Raw genomic sequence first — 16,700 nt, forward strand, 5'->3', positions numbered from 1 at the left:
TCCGATTTTTTGCACAAAGCCTTTTATTTTAGTCTGCAAAAATTATTAATTTCTTAATTTTTTACTGTTAGCGGCTGACTGCAACCGAATGTTTATATTCTTCGATCCTGTGTTTTGTTTTAAAATGCTTAAATCAAAAGAATTAAAAACCTTAGATTTAAATCCAAATCACATTCAACTCTGTAGGCCTAACCCATTTAATTAGCCTAATTACGCCCTAATTATTAGGATTGTGCATTTCCAAATTTGTAACACATTCCTGTTCCTGTTTTTCTCAAATGGCAGGTATGAACTAAAATGTGAAGAAATTTCAAATTAGTTGTCAGATTGATGAATTTGTTGGTAATCTTTCTTTTTAGGTACGTAAAATCGCCCGCGACTTGTAATGTGAAAAACAGGTGACTCCTTAAATTTTAATAATTATTTCACATTTTGAGGAGGATTTATGTTTTTAAAATACAAAAATGTTTTCTTGTTTCATTTATGTACCTGTTTTTAAACAGTTGAATTAAAACCTTTCAGTAATAAATGAAGACTAGCGATGTTTCCAACAGATGCAACCGTGCTCATTTACTATAGCAGCCATCTTGTTTAAGTTTTATTTTTATAAACTTATAGCGCGAGATTCAGGGAGAAGCCACTCTATTTTACAAATGGCTGCTGTTTATATAGCAAATCTTGCTATTTAAAGTTAATTTCTGGCCTATATTGATATATTTAGCCATTGATTTCGGTTTATTATTCATTTATCTATAATATTTGACACAAACATATCACAAAATACTTCTATTAAAGCCTTGACAATGAGGTAACGTTTTCGTACATTAATAGCCGCGGCGCTTTTTACGTACCCAAAACGATAGATTACAATTTATTTAATATTTGAGTTTGCATTTTTTTAAAAATAATTGTGACAAATTGTCTGACTGACTGACTAGATCTAGATCTAGTCTAGTTGAGTGAGTTTTGCATTTAAATCGATTGGGCAAAAAGTATATTGCACAATGTGACAATTGTATCAGCCATTTGCCTAGTGCAAGCATAATTTTTTTCAAAATTTTTAGAGTATTGTGAACTGATAGGCTTACATCCTACATATTACATAATACATTTGGCCTATTAGATCTATATAGTAACATATATTTTGAGGGTTTTATAAAATTGTTTTTCAGAATATCAGAAAGAACTCACCAATGTTGAGGAGGAATTGGAGCTGGTGGAAGTTGAGCTTCAAGAATTATTAGAGAGACAAGGTCAGCTACTGAGCAAACGAACAGAATTAAAAACTATTCTTTCCCAACATGAGGAAGAAGCTCACCAGAAAAAGCTGGACATCAAATGGGATAGTGAAGGTGTGTGATGGGGGGGGGAGGAGTAGATCATTGTAAGCATCAGGTGGGTTTTGAAATCTTTCGGATAGCTGCTTATATCTTTCTAATAGATTGGTAGTTAACTATCATAATTCAAAGTCTTAAATCCCCGATGAGAGGCTTTTTCTACTGCATGTCATGCACTGAGTTTTTCCAGAATTTATTACTCTCTTGGTGTAAATAATGCACATTTCTGTTTAATTCAGTTTTGAATTTGTGATATATTGAATTCTCCAAATTGTTTTAGGAATATACTTTATTTAACACTTAGTTTTCCATGGAGGTAATTATCTTTGCTAGAAATTACATTTCATTTGAACAGCTTAATCATTAATGTGTAACTCCATAATAGGTCACATATTGGCAGAGCATAGCTGAAGATTCCTTACTCTCAAGTTTATGAAATATCTTGTACATAAATCTTAATCAAGTATTCTTTTTATGCTAGGATAAACAACTCACTTTACGTTGATTTCTTTACAGAAATTAATGTATACTTAAAGCTGTCCGTGTTTTAAATATGATTGCCATACATTTTAAATACTTTTGTTTGAATGAACATGTTGGGATTAATTTGTTTATCTTTGGTTTAGATTTCCCATGGACCAAAGAGATGGATGAAATTATGAAGAATGTGTTCAATATTAAAGAGCTGCCGCCAATGCAGAGACAGGCCATGAATGCCACCCTACAGAAATCTTTCTGTCCTTTCAAGTAAAATCTCCCTACCATTTTATAAAATTTTGGTCAGTGATGACTCTGACAATGATGAGAAAGTAACAAAAATAGAATCCAGTGCTTCTTGTCAGTGATGATGAAGATTTTCAAACTTGATTTAAAATTTGTAATAAATTGTTAATATTTTTAAAATGCTTTGTTGTCAAATATATTCTGATTAAATAAATATTTTATTTTAAATAAATTTTATGGTTATATCTGGTTCTGCCTGACACAGAAGAGGCTGTGACCATTGCATGTGGGGGTGGGGCTATCTAAAACCTAACTGAAGCAAAACACTAACCTTGACCCCAGTCAAAAGTTCAGCCATAACACCAGCCAGTATGTCATGTGCTACCATAAAGTACACATCTAGTTATCTAGATCCTAGGACTTTGTTTCAATGGCAGATGTTTCATAATAGGATTATGCTTTTTTAATATTTCCTATACTTGAGGGTTAAAAAATAAAAATAAATTATTTGGTAGCTTTCCTACGTAGGTTTCTCCAAATTGCCACATAAAACAGTTTTCTTAAACTATATTTGATTACAAGATGCTCTAAAACCTGGCCACTCCATTTCCACATAAAACAGTTTTCTTAAACTACATTTGATGATAAGATGCTCTAAAACCTGGCTACTCAAATACAGCAACAGCCTCATAAACATGACACAAGAGTTTAAGTAGATGTTAACATTCTTTTATTACATTTTCATCAAAGTTACCAACAGTTGTTCCAGGTACATTTAGTTACAGCAGTAACTTTTATTGTTTTTGTAAAATTTGTGTTGTTGATGTTACTGTAATGACATTAGTATTTGATGTAAACATAATGACATTTGTGGTTACTACTTTATTCGTGGTAGATGTTACCTAGTTCTCATTGTCCCTCATGTCATATGACATTACATTGGGTGTTTCCTACATGACATTTGTGGCTAATCTTAGGCGCCATTTGAGGTTGATGTTACGTGGCATTGAGGTTGATGTTACATTGAAACTGATGTTAATTAATACAATTACATCAGGTTGTGGTCTTTAAGGCCAAGCTTAGACAAACTATAGGCCACTCATATAGTTGAAGAATATTGTATACATACAAGTGGAGTAAATCTTGTACCTTTATAGGAAAATTGGGGGGGGGGGGTCTAATGAACCAAGGGGGATGGGGGTCTGGTGAATTCTCAAGAAAGGAAAGAGAGGCAGCATATGTTGTTTTTTCTGGCTATACATATTATATATATATATATATATATATATATATATATATATATATATATATATATATATATATATATATATATATATATATATATACAATGCAATTTATCCTACTGCTGACAGCCCATTTAGGAGAATACCAAATAATAGTTAAGATCCCAATCCTATCTTAGAGCCAAATTTTTTGGTATAAATATATTCTTCACCTAAAGTAAAAGGCCTACTTAAAATAATTACAGCTTTTCTTCCATTTTTTTTTTGGCTCTTTTTTCCCCGAGTGCGTGGTTTGAAGTTCTCCGTTTGCCTGATCCGTGAGACGTCTCAGTACTCAAAGCCGTACTCCACGGCCAGGCGGCAGAAAGGACAGAACATGGAGCGGAGCTTGCTTTTCTTGTTCTCGGTCTGCGACTCCTTGCTGGCAGTCTCCACTGGGGGCTTCTCGATGATCTCCGGCTCGCCTTTCTTGCCTTTCTTCTTTGGGGGTGGCGGTGGAGGAGCGGGAGCGACAGAGGGTGGTGGAGGTGGGGGTGGTGGCGGGAGTGAAGGCGCCGACGGGGCTGCAGCTATGGTGACTTGAGACTGGGCGGCGCCAACGATCGCTGGTCAGACACATACAACTGGGTTAGCTCAATTTTTTTTTGTTTTAAGAATTTAAGGCTCCGGAGGGGGGGGGGGGGATACAAAGTTTAGTATGGTGAAATGCCATTAAAATTTAATTGTTATATTTAATCGTATTTTACCATAACAATTTTAAATATTCATACATGAATGATCCCTGTCGTACATGAATGATCCCAGCCATACATTAATGACCCATGTCTTACACGAATAATCTATGTCAATTGTGAATGATCACTGTCACATATGATTGATCGCTGTTCCATAACTGATCCCTGTCATATATGAACGATCCGTGTCATACATGAATGGTCCCCGTCATACATGAATGATTTCTGTGCCACACGTGAATGATCCCTGTCGTAGATGAATGATGCCCGTCATACATAAATGGTCCATATCACACATAAATGATCCCTGTCATGGATATATATATATATATATATATATATATATGTACATATATATAGATATATATATATATATATATATATATATATATATACATAGATAGATAGATAGATAGATAGATAGATAGATAGATAGATAGATAGATAGATAGATAGATAGATAGATAGATAGATAGATAGATAGATAGATAGATAGATAGATAGATAGATAGATAGATAGATAGATAGATAGATAGATAGATAGATAGATAGATAGATAGATAGATAGATAGATAGATAGATAGATAGATAGATAGATAGATAGATAGATAGATAGATAGATAGATAGATAGATAGATAGATAGATAGATAGATAGATAGATAGATAGATAGATAGATAGATAGATAGATAGATAGATAGATAGATAGATAGATATAGATATATATAGACAGACAGACAGACGGACGGACGGGCGGGCGGGCTGGCAGACAGGCAAGCAGGAAGGCAGGCAGACAGACAGACAGACAGACAGACAGACAGACAGACAGACAGACAGAGATATTTTTATATAAGCAACTTGGTGTCACCCCCACCCCCACCAACAACTATATGAAAGGCCATAAGATATACTCTAGTCTAAGCAACTCGGTGTCACCCCCATCTCTAAGTGTGTCACCCTATGCCTAAAAAAAACTTTAATGAGTAGAATTTCTCATTAAAATTTGTTACATTTCGTTGTGATGTCACCCCTTGGCTGGTGTCACCCGGTTAGAAGGGATTGGCTATGTACTAAAATATACATCGTGTTGCTAAAACCCTGACCACCCGGTTCACCCAACCAACTCCAGCTAGAAAAAATGAAGCGTACGAGTACGATTGGAAGCCCTCCATGTCGGATGAGGGGTCGAGCATGACGTACTTTCGACCTTTCATCTGCTGGCTTTTGCGGCTGTCGGCCTTGTGTTTCTTCTTGCTGTGACCTTTGCCCTTGTCGTCACCTTCGGCGGCACCCTCTGTAAACACGACATGAAAACATGGTTGAGCCTTTGCCACTGGCTACCTAGTCTTAGCTACTGGCTACCTAAAGAGTCTTTGCTACTGGCTACCTAAAGAGTCTTTGCTACTGGCTACATAAAGAGTCTTAGCTACTGGCTACCAAAAGAGTCTTTGTAACTGGCTACCTGTAATGACTTTGCTACTTGCTACCTAGTCTTTGAAGGTCGATATCTTTAACTATCAATACACAACTATCTTGTGTATTTAATATCTGTGAAGCCCTAGCTTCTTGCTATCTTTGCTATTCGCTACCTTTAGAGCCTTATGATATGGCTACCGCTGCTACACACTACGTTACGTTGGGTCAGGGGCTTTTATTAAGCCAGCATTAGAAAGTAACGTGTAGTTACCTGTGGTAGATGCCTGCTGTTTCATGCCCGATGCCTTGACTTGCAGCTCCCCAGGCTGGGAGAGCTCGATCGTTCTTTGCTTGACCGCCTCCTGGATGTAAGGGGGATAAGGCAGTTAGTACACATGTAGGGGACAGCATTCGGTCACGGCAATCATTTCATTCAGTTATCTCTACAAACTCTTAGAGGGTGTGCACATATTATAATGCAATAATACACTGATATAACATTTTCGAAGTAAACTGTATGGCTACTTAGTACATCGTATATTTCCCGTAAACCGCGACTTATCATTATATATATATATATATATATATATATATATATATATATATATATATATATATATATATAAAGAGAGAGAGAGAGACAGACGGACAGACAGACAGAGATATTTTTATATAAGTAACTTGGTGTCACCCCCACCCCCACCAACAACTATATGAAAGGCCATAAGATATACTCTAGTCTAAGCAACTCGGTGTCACCCCCATCTCTAAGTGTGTCACCCTATGCCTAAAAAAAACTTTAATGAGTAGAATTTCTCATTAAAATTTGTTACATTTCGTTGTGATGTCACCCCTTGGCTGGTGTCACCCGGTTAGAAGGGATTGGCTATGTACTAAAATATACATCGTGTTGCTAAAACCCTGACCACCCGGTTCACCCAACCAACTCCAGCTAGAAAAAATGAAGCGTACGAGTACGGATTGGAAGCCCTCCATGTCGGATGAGGGGTCGAGCATGACGTACTTTCGACCTTTCATCTGCTGGCTTTTGCGGCTGTCGGCCTTGTGTTTCTTCTTGGTGTGACCTTTACCCTTGTCGTCACCTTCGGCGGCACCCTCTGTAAACACGACATGAAAACATGGTTGAGCCTTTGCCACTGGCTACCTAGAGTCTTAGCTACTGGCTACCTAAAGAGTCTTTGCTACTGGCTACTTAGAGTCTTAGCTACTGGCTACCTAAAGAGTCTTTGCTACTGGCTACCTAAAGAGTCTTTGCTACTGGCTACCTAAAGAGTCTTTGCTACTGGCTACCTAAAGAGTCTTTGCTACTGGCTACCTAAAGAGTCTTTGCTACTGGCTACCTAAAGAGTCTTTGCTACTGGCTACTTAGAGTCTTAGCTACTGGCTACCTAGAGTCTTGGCTACTGGCTACTTAGAGTCTTTGCTACTGGCTACCTAAAGAGTCTTTGCTACTGGCTACCTAGAGTCTTAGCTACTGGCTACTTAGAGTCTTTGCTACTGGCTACCTAAAGAGTCTTTGCTACTGGCTACCTAAAGAGTCTTTGCTACTGGCTACCAAAAGAGTCTTTGTAACTGGCTACCTGTAATGACTTTGCTACTTGCTACCTAGTCTTTGAAGGTCGATATCTTTAACTATCAATACACAACTATCTTGTGTATTTAATATCTCTGAAGCCCTTGCTTCTTGCTATCTTTGCTATTCGCTACCTTTAGAGCCTTATGATATGGCTACCGCTGCTACACACTACGTTACGTTGGGTCAGGGGCTTTTATTAAGCCAGCATTAGAAAGTAACGTGTAGTTACCTGTGGTAGATGCCTGCTGTTTCATGCCCGATGCCTTGACTTGCAGCTCCCCAGGCTGGGAGAGCTCGATCGTTCTTTGCTTGACCGCCTCCTGGATGTAAGGGGGATAAGGCAGTTAGTACACATGTAGGGGACAGCATTCGGTCACGGCAATCATTTCATTCAGTTATCTCTACAAACTCTTAGAGGGTGTGCACATATTATAATGCAATAATACACTGATATAACATTTTCGAAGTAAACTGTATGGCTACTTAGTACATCGTATATTTCCCGTAAACCGCGACTTATCATTTTATATATATATATATATATATATATATATATATATATATATATATATATATATATATATATATATATATATATATATATATATATAAAGAGAGAGAGAGAGAGAGACAGACGGACAGACAGACAGACAGAGATATTTTTATATAAGTAACTTGGTGTCACCCCCACCCCCACCAACAACTATATGAAAGGCCATAAGATATACTCTAGTCTAAGCAACTCGGTGTCACCCCCATCTCTAAGTGTGTCACCCTATGCCTAAAAAAAACTTTAATGAGTAGAATTTCTCATTAAAATTTGTTACATTTCGTTGTGATGTCACCCCTTGGCTGGTGTCACCCGGTTAGAAGGGATTGGCTATGTACTAAAATATACATCGTGTTGCTAAAACCCTGACCACCCGGTTCACCCAACCAACTCCAGCTAGAAAAAATGAAGCGTACAAGTACGGATTGGAAGCCCTCCATGTCGGATGAGGGGTCGAGCATGACGTACTTTCGACCTTTCATCTGCTGGCTTTTGCGGCTGTCGGCCTTGTGTTTCTTCTTGGTGTGACCTTTACCCTTGTCGTCACCTTCGGCGGCACCCTCTGTAAACACGACATGAAAACATGGTTGAGCCTTTGCCACTGGCTACCTAGAGTCTTAGCTACTGGCTACCTAAAGAGTCTTTGCTACTGGCTACTTAGAGTCTTAGCTACTGGCTACCTAAAGAGTCTTTGCTACTGGCTACCTAAAGAGTCTTTGCTACTGGCTACCTAAAGAGTCTTTGCTACTGGCTACCTAAAGAGTCTTTGCTACTGGCTACCTAAAAAGTCTTTGCTACTGGCTACCTAAAGAGTCTTTGCTACTGGCTACCTAAAGAGTCTTTGCTACTGGCTACCTAAAGAGTCTTTGCTACTGGCTACCTAAAGAGTCTTTGCTACTGGCTACCTAAAGAGTCTTCGCTACTGGCTACTTAGAGTCTTTGCTACTGGCTACCTAAAGAGTCTTTGCTACTGGCTACCTAAAGAGTCTTTGCTACTGGCTACATAAAGAGTCTTAGCTACTGGCTACCAAAAGAGTCTTTGTAACTGGCTACCTGTAATGACTTTGCTACTTGCTACCTAGTCTTTGAAGGTCGATATCTTTAACTATCAATACACAACTATCTTGTGTATTTAATATCTCTGAAGCCCTTGCTTCTTGCTATCTTTGCTATTCGCTACCTTTAGAGCCTTATGATATGGCTACCGCTGCTACACACTACGTTACGTTGGGTCAGGGGCTTTTATTAAGCCAGCATTAGAAAGTAACGTGTAGTTACCTGTGGTAGATGCCTGCTGTTTCATGCCCGATGCCTTGACTTGCAGCTCCCCAGGCTGGGAGAGCTCGATCGTTCGTTGCTTGACCGCCTCCTGGATGTAAGGGGGATAAGGCAGTTAGTACACATGTAGGGGACAGCATTCGGTCACGGCAATCATTTCATTCAGTTATCTCTACAAACTCTTAGAGGGTGTGCACATATTATAATGCAATAATACACTGATATAACATTTTCGAAGTAAACTGTATGGCTACTTAGTACATCGTATATTTCCCGTAAACCGCGACTTATCATTTTATATATATATATATATATATATATATATATATATATATATATATATATATATATATATATATATATATATAAAGAGAGAGAGAGAGAGACAGACGGACAGACAGACAGAGATATTTTTATATAAGCAACTTGGTGTCACCCCCACCCCCACCAACAACTATATGAAAGGCCATAAGATATACTCTAGTCTAAGCAACTCGGTGTCACCCCCATCTCTAAGTGTGTCACCCTATGCCTAAAAAAAACTTTAATGAGTAGAATTTCTCATTAAAATTTGTTACATTTCGTTGTGATGTCACCCCTTGGCTGGTGTCACCCGGTTAGAAGGGATTGGCTATGTACTAAAATATACATCGTGTTGCTAAAACCCTGACCACCCGGTTCACCCAACCAACTCCAGCTAGAAAAAATGAAGCGTACGAGTACGGATTGGAAGCCCTCCATGTCGGATGAGGGGTCGAGCATGACGTACTTTCGACCTTTCATCTGCTGGCTTTTGCGGCTGTCGGCCTTGTGTTTCTTCTTGCTGTGACCTTTGCCCTTGTCGTCACCTTCGGCGGCACCCTCTGTAAACACGACATGAAAACATGGTTGAGCCTTTGCCACTGGGTACCTAGAGTCTTAGCTACTGGCTACCTAAAGAGTCTTTGCTACTGGCTACTTAGAGTCTTAGCTACTGGCTACCTAAAGAGTCTTTGCTACTGGCTACCTAAAGAGTCTTTGCTACTGGCTACCTAAAGAGTCTTTGCTACTGGCTACCTAAAGAGTCTTTGCTACTGGCTACCTAAAGAGTCTTTGCTACTGGCTACCTAAAGAGTCTTTGCTACTGGCTACCTAAAGAGTCTTTGCTACTGGCTACCTAAAGAGTCTTTGCTACTGGCTACCTAAAGAGTCTTTGCTACTGGCTACATAAAGAGTCTTTGTAACTGGCTACCTGTAATGACTTTGCTACTTGCTACCTAGTCTTTGAAGGTCGATATCTTTAACTATCAATACACAACTATCTTGTGTATTTAATATCTCTGAAGCCCTTGCTTCTTGCTATCTTTGCTATTCGCTACCTTTAGAGCCTTATGATATGGCTACCGCTGCTACACACTACGTTACGTTGGGTCAGGGGCTTTTATTAAGCCAGCATTAGAAAGTAACGTGTAGTTACCTGTGGTAGATGCCTGCTGTTTCATGCCCGATGCCTTGACTTGCAGCTCCCCAGGCTGGGAGAGCTCGATCGTTCTTTGCTTGACCGCCTCCTGGATGTAAGGGGGATAAGGCAGTTAGTACACATGTAGGGGACAGCATTCGGTCACGGCAATCATTTCATTCAGTTATCTCTACAAACTCTTAGAGGGTGTGCACATATTATAATGCAATAATACACTGATATAACATTTTCGAAGTAAACTGTATGGCTACTTAGTACATCGTATATTTCCCGTAAACCGCGACTTATCATTATATATATATATATATATATATATATATATATATATATATATATATATATAAAGAGAGAGAGAGAGAGAGAGACAGACGGACAGACAGAAAGACGGAGATATTTTTATATAAGTAACTTGGTGTCACCCCCACCCCCACCAACAACTATATGAAAGGCCATAAGATATACTCTAGTCTAAGCAACTCGGTGTCACCCCCATCTCTAAGTGTGTCACCCTATGCCTAAAAAAAACTTTAATGAGTAGAATTTCTCATTAAAATTTGTTACATTTCGTTGTGATGTCACCCCTTGGCTGGTGTCACCCGGTTAGAAGGGATTGGCTATGTACTAAAATATACATCGTGTTGCTAAAACCCTGACCACCCGGTTCACCCAACCAACTCCAGCTAGAAAAAATGAAGCGTACGAGTACGGATTGGAAGCCCTCCATGTCGGATGAGGGGTCGAGCATGACGTACTTTCGACCTTTCATCTGCTGGCTTTTGCGGCTGTCGGCCTTGTGTTTCTTCTTGCTGTGACCTTTGCCCTTGTCGTCACCTTCGGCGGCACCCTCTGTAAACACGACATGAAAACATGGTTGAGCCTTTGCCACTGGCTACCTAGAGTCTTAGCTACTGGCTACCTAAAGAGTCTTAGCTACTGGCTACCTAAAGAGTCTTTGCTACTGGCTACCTAAAGAGTCTTTGTAACTGGCTACCTGTAATGACTTTGCTACTTGCTACCTAGTCTTTGAAGGTCGATATCTTTAACTATCAATACACAACTATCTTGTGTATTTAATATCTCTGAAGCCCTAGCTTCTTGCTATCTTTGCTATTCGCTACCTTTAGAGCCTTATGATATGGCTACCGCTGCTACACACTACGTTACGTTGGGTCAGGGGCTTTTATTAAGCCAGCATTAGAAAGTAACGTGTAGTTACCTGTGGTAGATGCCTGCTGTTTCATGCCCGATGCCTTGACTTGCAGCTCCCCAGGCTGGGAGAGCTCGATCGTTCTTTGCTTGACCGCCTCCTGGATGTAAGGGGGATAAGGCAGTTAGTACACATGTAGGGGACAGCATTCGGTCACGGCAATCATTTCATTCAGTTATCTCTACAAACTCTTAGAGGGTGTGCACATATTATAATGCAATAATACACTGATATAACATTTTCGAAGTAAACTGTATGGCTACTTAGTACATCGTATATTTCCCGTAAACCGCGACTTATCATTATATATATATATATATATATATATATATATATATATATATATATATATATATATATATATATAGAGAGAGAGAGAGAGAGAGAGAGAGACAGACGGACAGACAGAAAGACGGAGATATTTTTATATAAGTAACTTGGTGTCACCCCCACCCCCACCAACAACTATATGAAAGGCCATAAGATATACTCTAGTCTAAGCAACTCGGTGTCACCCCCATCTCTAAGTGTGTCACCCATTGCCTAAAAAAAAACTTTAATGAGTAGAATTTCTCATTAAAATTTGTTACATTTCGTTGTGATGTCACCCCTTGGCTGGTGTCACCCTGTTAGAAGGGATTGGCTATGTACTAAAATATACATCGTGTTGCTAAAACCCTGACCACCCGGTTCACCCAACCAACTCCAGCTAGAAAAAATGAAGCGTACGAGTGCGGATTGTAAGCCCTCCATGTCAGATGATGGGTCGATCATTATCTGCTTTCGACCTTTCATCTGCTGGCTTTTGCGGCTGTCGGCCTTGTGTTTCTTCTTGCTGTGACCTTTGCCCTTGTCGTCACCTTCGGCGGCACCCTCTGTAAACACGACATGAAAACATGGTTGAGCCTTTGCCACTGGCTACCTAAAGAGTCTTTGCTACTGGCTACTTATAGAGTCTTTGTAACTGGCTACCTGTAATGACTTTGCTACTTGCTACCTAGTCTTTGCTGGTCGATATCTTTAACTATCGATACACTACTATCTTGTGTATTTAATATCTCCGAAGCCCTAGCTTCTTGCTATCTTTGCTATTCGCTACCTTTAGAGAATAGTGTTTCTTCCAGACTTTTTTCTCCGGTGGGGGGGGGGGGGGGGCACATGAAATTTTCGGGGGGTAGACTTTCTTCGGGGGGGGGGGGGGCGGACACTGTTAAAAGCATATATTTTCTATATAAATTATATAAATTTCATTTCGTTTAGGTGGGGGGCGGTAAAAAAATTCTTCGCCCCCCCCCCCCCGAAGAGATGCCTGGAAGAAACTCTGTTAGAGCCTTATGATATGGCTACCGCTGCTACACACTACGTTACGTTGGGTCAGGGACTTTATTTAAGCCAGCGTTAATAAGTAACATGTAGTTGAGCGATTGACCAATACTAGTAAAAACACAAATGCAGCCTATAATTTGGCAGCGAGAACTTCTAACGAACGAGTGTGACTATCTTTAGGCTGGCGAATTGGTTCAGTATTTTGTGTGATGAATTAATGTGTGATGAATTACATTCAATCAATGAGTATTGTCATTAAAGTATGTCTAATCACCCTAGGATTGTAGGCTACCAAAACGCTAGGTATAGTGACTGCGGTCAATGTCATTAGTCATGGCGTCTTCGTGTCCACACTGTGGATTCTATGCCAGACACTTTCTAAATGGACAACAAACTCTGGAGTGTCGTGTTAGTGATCAATAGACTCAAGAAGTGATGAAACTGTAGAGTGATACAGTGTTAAAATGCTTACCTTTTTCTTTGGTTTTGGGTTGAAATTTGTAATTCAGGTCATCCCTAGTGACCTGGTTCCCTGAGCTGTTCCTGGACTTGTACGAGCCTCCAAAGTTGTCCGCCCCACGGCCTAGCCTGGCGTCCCTACACAACAACTCCCGGGAGATGGAGTCGGTGGACGTGTTCATGTTTGGTGCTAAAATGTCAGAGTTGTTTTTTTCTTCGGCGTTTTTCTCCGATTTTTTGCACAAAGCCTTTTATTTTAGTCTGCAAAAATTATTAATTTCTTAATTTTTTACTGTTAGCGGCTGACTGCAACCGAATGTTTATATTCTTCGATCCTGTGTTTTGTTTTAAAATGCTTAAATCAAAAGAATTAAAAACCTTAGATTTAAATCCAAATCACATTCAACTCTGTAGGCCTAACCCATTTAATAAGCCTAATTATTAGGATTGTGCATTTCCAAATTTGTAACACATTCCTGTTCCTGTTTTTCTCAAATGGCAGGTATGAACTAAAATGTGAAGAAATTTCAAATTAGTTGTCAGATTGATGAATTTGTTGGTAATCTATCTTTTTAGGTACGTAAAATCGCCCGCGACTTGTAATGTGAAAAACAGGTGACTCCTTAAATTTTAATAATTATTTCACATTTTGAGGAGGATTTATGTTTTTAAAATACAAAAATGTTTCCTTGTTTCATTTATGTACCTGTTTTTAAACAGTTGAATTAAAACTTTTCAGTAATAAATGAAGACTAGCGATGTTTCCAACAGATGCAACCGTGCTCATTTACTATAGCAGCCATCTTGTTTAAGTTTTATTTTTATAAACTTATAGCGCGAGATTCAGGGAGAAGCCACTCTATTTTACAAATGGCTGCTGTTTATATAGCAAATCTTGCTATTTAAAGTTAATTTCTGGCCTATATTGATATATTTAGCCATTGATTTCGGTTTATTATTCATTTATCTATAATATTTGACACAAACATATCACAAAATACTTCTATTAAAGCCTTGACAATGAGGTAACGTTTTCGTACATTAATAGCCGCAGCGCTTTTTACGTACCCAAAACGATAGATTACAATTTATTTAATATTTGAGTTTGCATTTTTTTAAAAATAATTGTGACAAATTGTCTGACTGACTGACTAGATCTAGATCTAGTCTAGTTGAGTGAGTTTTGCATTTAAATAGATTGGGCAAAAAGTATATTGCACAATGTGACAATTGTGTCAGCCATTTGCCTAGTGCAAGCATAATTTTTTTCAAAATTTTTAGAGTATTGTGAACTGATAGGCTTACATCCTACATATTACATAATACATATGGCCTATTAGATCTATATAGTAACATATATTTTGAGGGTTTTTTAAAATTGTTTTTCAGAATATCAGAAAGAACTCACCAAGGTTGAGGAGGAATTGGAGCTGGTGGAAGTTGAGCTTCAAGAATTATTAGAGCGACAAAGTCAGCTACTGAACAAACGAACAGAATTAAAAACAATTCTTTCCCAACATGAGGAAGAAGCTCATCAGAAAAAGCTGGACATCAAATGGGATAGTGAAGGTGTGTGATGGGAAGGGGGGAGGAGTAGATCATTGTCAGCATCAGAAGGGTTTTGTAATCGGATTGCTGCTTATTATCTAATAGATCAGTAGTTAACTATCATAATTTAAAGTCTTAAATCCCCGATGAGAGGCTTTTTCTACTGCATATCATGCACTGAGTTTTTCCAGAATTTAATACTCTCTTGGTGTAAATAATGCACATTTCTGTTTAATTCAGTTCTATATTAGTGATATATTGAATTCTCCAAATTGTGTTAGGAATATACTTTATTTAACACTTAGTTTTCCATGGAGGTAATTATCTTTGCTAGAAATTACATTTCATTTGAACAGCTTAATCATTAATGTGTAACTCCATAATAGGTCACATATTGGCAGAGCATAGTTGAAGATTCCTTCATCTCAAGTCTATGAAATATCTTGTACATAAATCTTAATCAAGTATTCTTTTTATGCTAGGATAAACAACTCACTTTACGTTGATTTCTTTACAGAAATTAATGTATACTTAAAACTGTACATGTTTTAAACATGATTGATATACATTTAAAAGACTTTTGTTTGAATAAACATGTTGGGATTAATTTGTTTATCTTTGGTTTAGATTTCCCTTGGACCAAAGAGATGGATGAAATTATTAAGAATGTGTTCAAAATTAAAGAGCTGCGGCCAATGCAGAGACAGACCATGAATGCCACCCTACATAAATCTTTCTGTCCTTTCAAGTAAAATCTCCCTAGCCTTGCATGTAAAATCTCCCTACCATTTTATAAAATCTCCCTATCCTTGCAGGTTAAAATCACCCTACCATTGCATTAAATCTACATAGTTTTGCAGGTAAAATCTTTCTGTCCTTTCACGTAAAATCTCCCTACCATTTTATAAAATTTTGGTCAGTGATGACTCTGACTCGGACTATGATGAGAAAGTAACAAAAATAGAATCCAGTGCTTCTTCCTCTCCACACCAGTCCATTCTTGTCAGTGATGACGAAGATTTTCAAACTTGATTTAAAATTTGTAATAAATTGTTAATATTTTTAAAATGCTTTGTTGTCAAATATATTCTGATTAAATAAATATTTTATTTTAAATAAATTTGATGGTAATATCTGGTTCTGCCTGGCACAGAAGAGGCTGTGACCATTGCATGTGGGAGTGGGGCTATCTAAAACCTAACTAAAGCCAAACACTAACCTTGACTCTAGTCAAAACTTACGCCCTAACACCAGCCAGTCTGTAGTGCGCTACCATATAGTACACATCTAGTTATCAACATCCTAGGACTATGTTTACAATGGCAGATATTTCATAATAGGATTATGCTTTTTTAATATTTCCTATACTTGCGGGTTAAAAAATAAAAAATTTATTTGGTAGCTTTCCTACGTAGGTTTCTCAGAATGTCCACATTAAACAGTTTTCTTAAACTACATTTGATGATAAGATGCTCTAAAACCTGGCTACTCTAATACAGCAACAACCTCATAAACATGACACAAGAGTTTAAAAAGATGTTAACATTCTTTTATTACATTTTATCTAAGTTACCAACAGTTGTTCCAGGTACATTTAGTTACAGCAGTAACTTTTATTGTTTCTGTAAAATTTTTGTTGTTGATGTTACTGTAATGACATTAGTGTCTACAACATTATTCATGACTGATGTTATTGTAATGGCATTAGTATTTGATGTAAACATAATGACATTTGTGGTTACAACTTTATTCGTGGTAGATGTTACCTAGTTCTCATTGTCCCTCATGTCATATGACATTACATTGGGTGTTTCCTACATGAC

The 16,700-nt window shown here is 38.1% G+C and overlaps 2 protein-coding genes across 3 annotated transcripts; one reads left to right on the forward strand and one right to left on the reverse strand.

The window, feature by feature from the left end:
- Positions 1-9,372: 9,372 nt before the first annotated feature.
- Positions 9,373-13,552, reverse strand: LOC131953071 (uncharacterized). 2 transcript variants are annotated; one of them, XM_059316096.1, is made up of 6 exons: positions 13,343-13,552; positions 12,274-12,419; positions 11,554-11,644; positions 11,090-11,183; positions 10,335-10,425; positions 9,373-9,741 (listed from the first exon to the last, which is right to left on the reverse strand). In XM_059316096.1, the coding sequence occupies exons 1-5, from the start codon at positions 13,509-13,511 to the stop codon at positions 10,356-10,358; spliced, it is 570 nt and encodes a 189-aa protein (XP_059172079.1). In that variant the 5' UTR covers positions 13,512-13,552; the 3' UTR covers positions 9,373-9,741; positions 10,335-10,355. The 2 variants fall into 2 exon arrangements, with proteins under 2 accessions (XP_059172079.1, XP_059172078.1); XM_059316095.1 differs by lacking the exons at positions 9,373-9,741; positions 10,335-10,425 and having other exon boundaries at positions 10,815-11,183.
- Positions 13,553-13,819: 267 nt separating this feature from the next.
- Positions 13,820-15,909, forward strand: LOC131953083 (ATP-dependent DNA helicase Q1-like). Its single transcript, XM_059316113.1, has 4 exons — positions 13,820-13,831; positions 14,719-14,898; positions 15,505-15,625; positions 15,798-15,909. Exons 1-4 carry the CDS (start codon positions 13,825-13,827, stop codon positions 15,907-15,909), a joined length of 420 nt encoding a protein of 139 aa, XP_059172096.1. The 5' UTR covers positions 13,820-13,824.
- The last annotated feature ends 791 nt before the right edge of the window (positions 15,910-16,700 follow it).

This window comes from Physella acuta, unplaced genomic scaffold (genome assembly GCF_028476545.2).
Source record: "Physella acuta isolate Inbredline_101_S28 unplaced genomic scaffold, ASM2847654v3 ptg000904l, whole genome shotgun sequence".
NCBI lineage: Eukaryota > Metazoa > Mollusca > Gastropoda > Physidae > Physella > Physella acuta.

Excerpts from the sequence above, each read along its gene's own strand:
- LOC131953071 (XM_059316095.1), bottom strand. The coding sequence starts at position 13,511 with ATGAACACGTCCACCGACTCCATCTCCCGGGAGTTGTTGTGTAGGGAC. Across the intron at positions 11,645-12,273 it reads AGGGCTTACAATCCGCACTC|GAGGCGGTCAAGCAAAGAAC; the intron begins GTACGCTTCATT and ends CCTTACATCCAG. Across the intron at positions 11,184-11,553 it reads ACAGCAGGCATCTACCACAG|AGGGTGCCGCCGAAGGTGAC; the intron begins GTAACTACACGT and ends TCGTGTTTACAG.
- LOC131953083 (XM_059316113.1), top strand. Across the intron at positions 14,899-15,504 it reads CATCAAATGGGATAGTGAAG|ATTTCCCTTGGACCAAAGAG; the intron begins GTGTGTGATGGG and ends TCTTTGGTTTAG. Across the intron at positions 15,626-15,797 it reads AAATCTTTCTGTCCTTTCAA|TGATGACTCTGACTCGGACT; the intron begins GTAAAATCTCCC and ends AATTTTGGTCAG.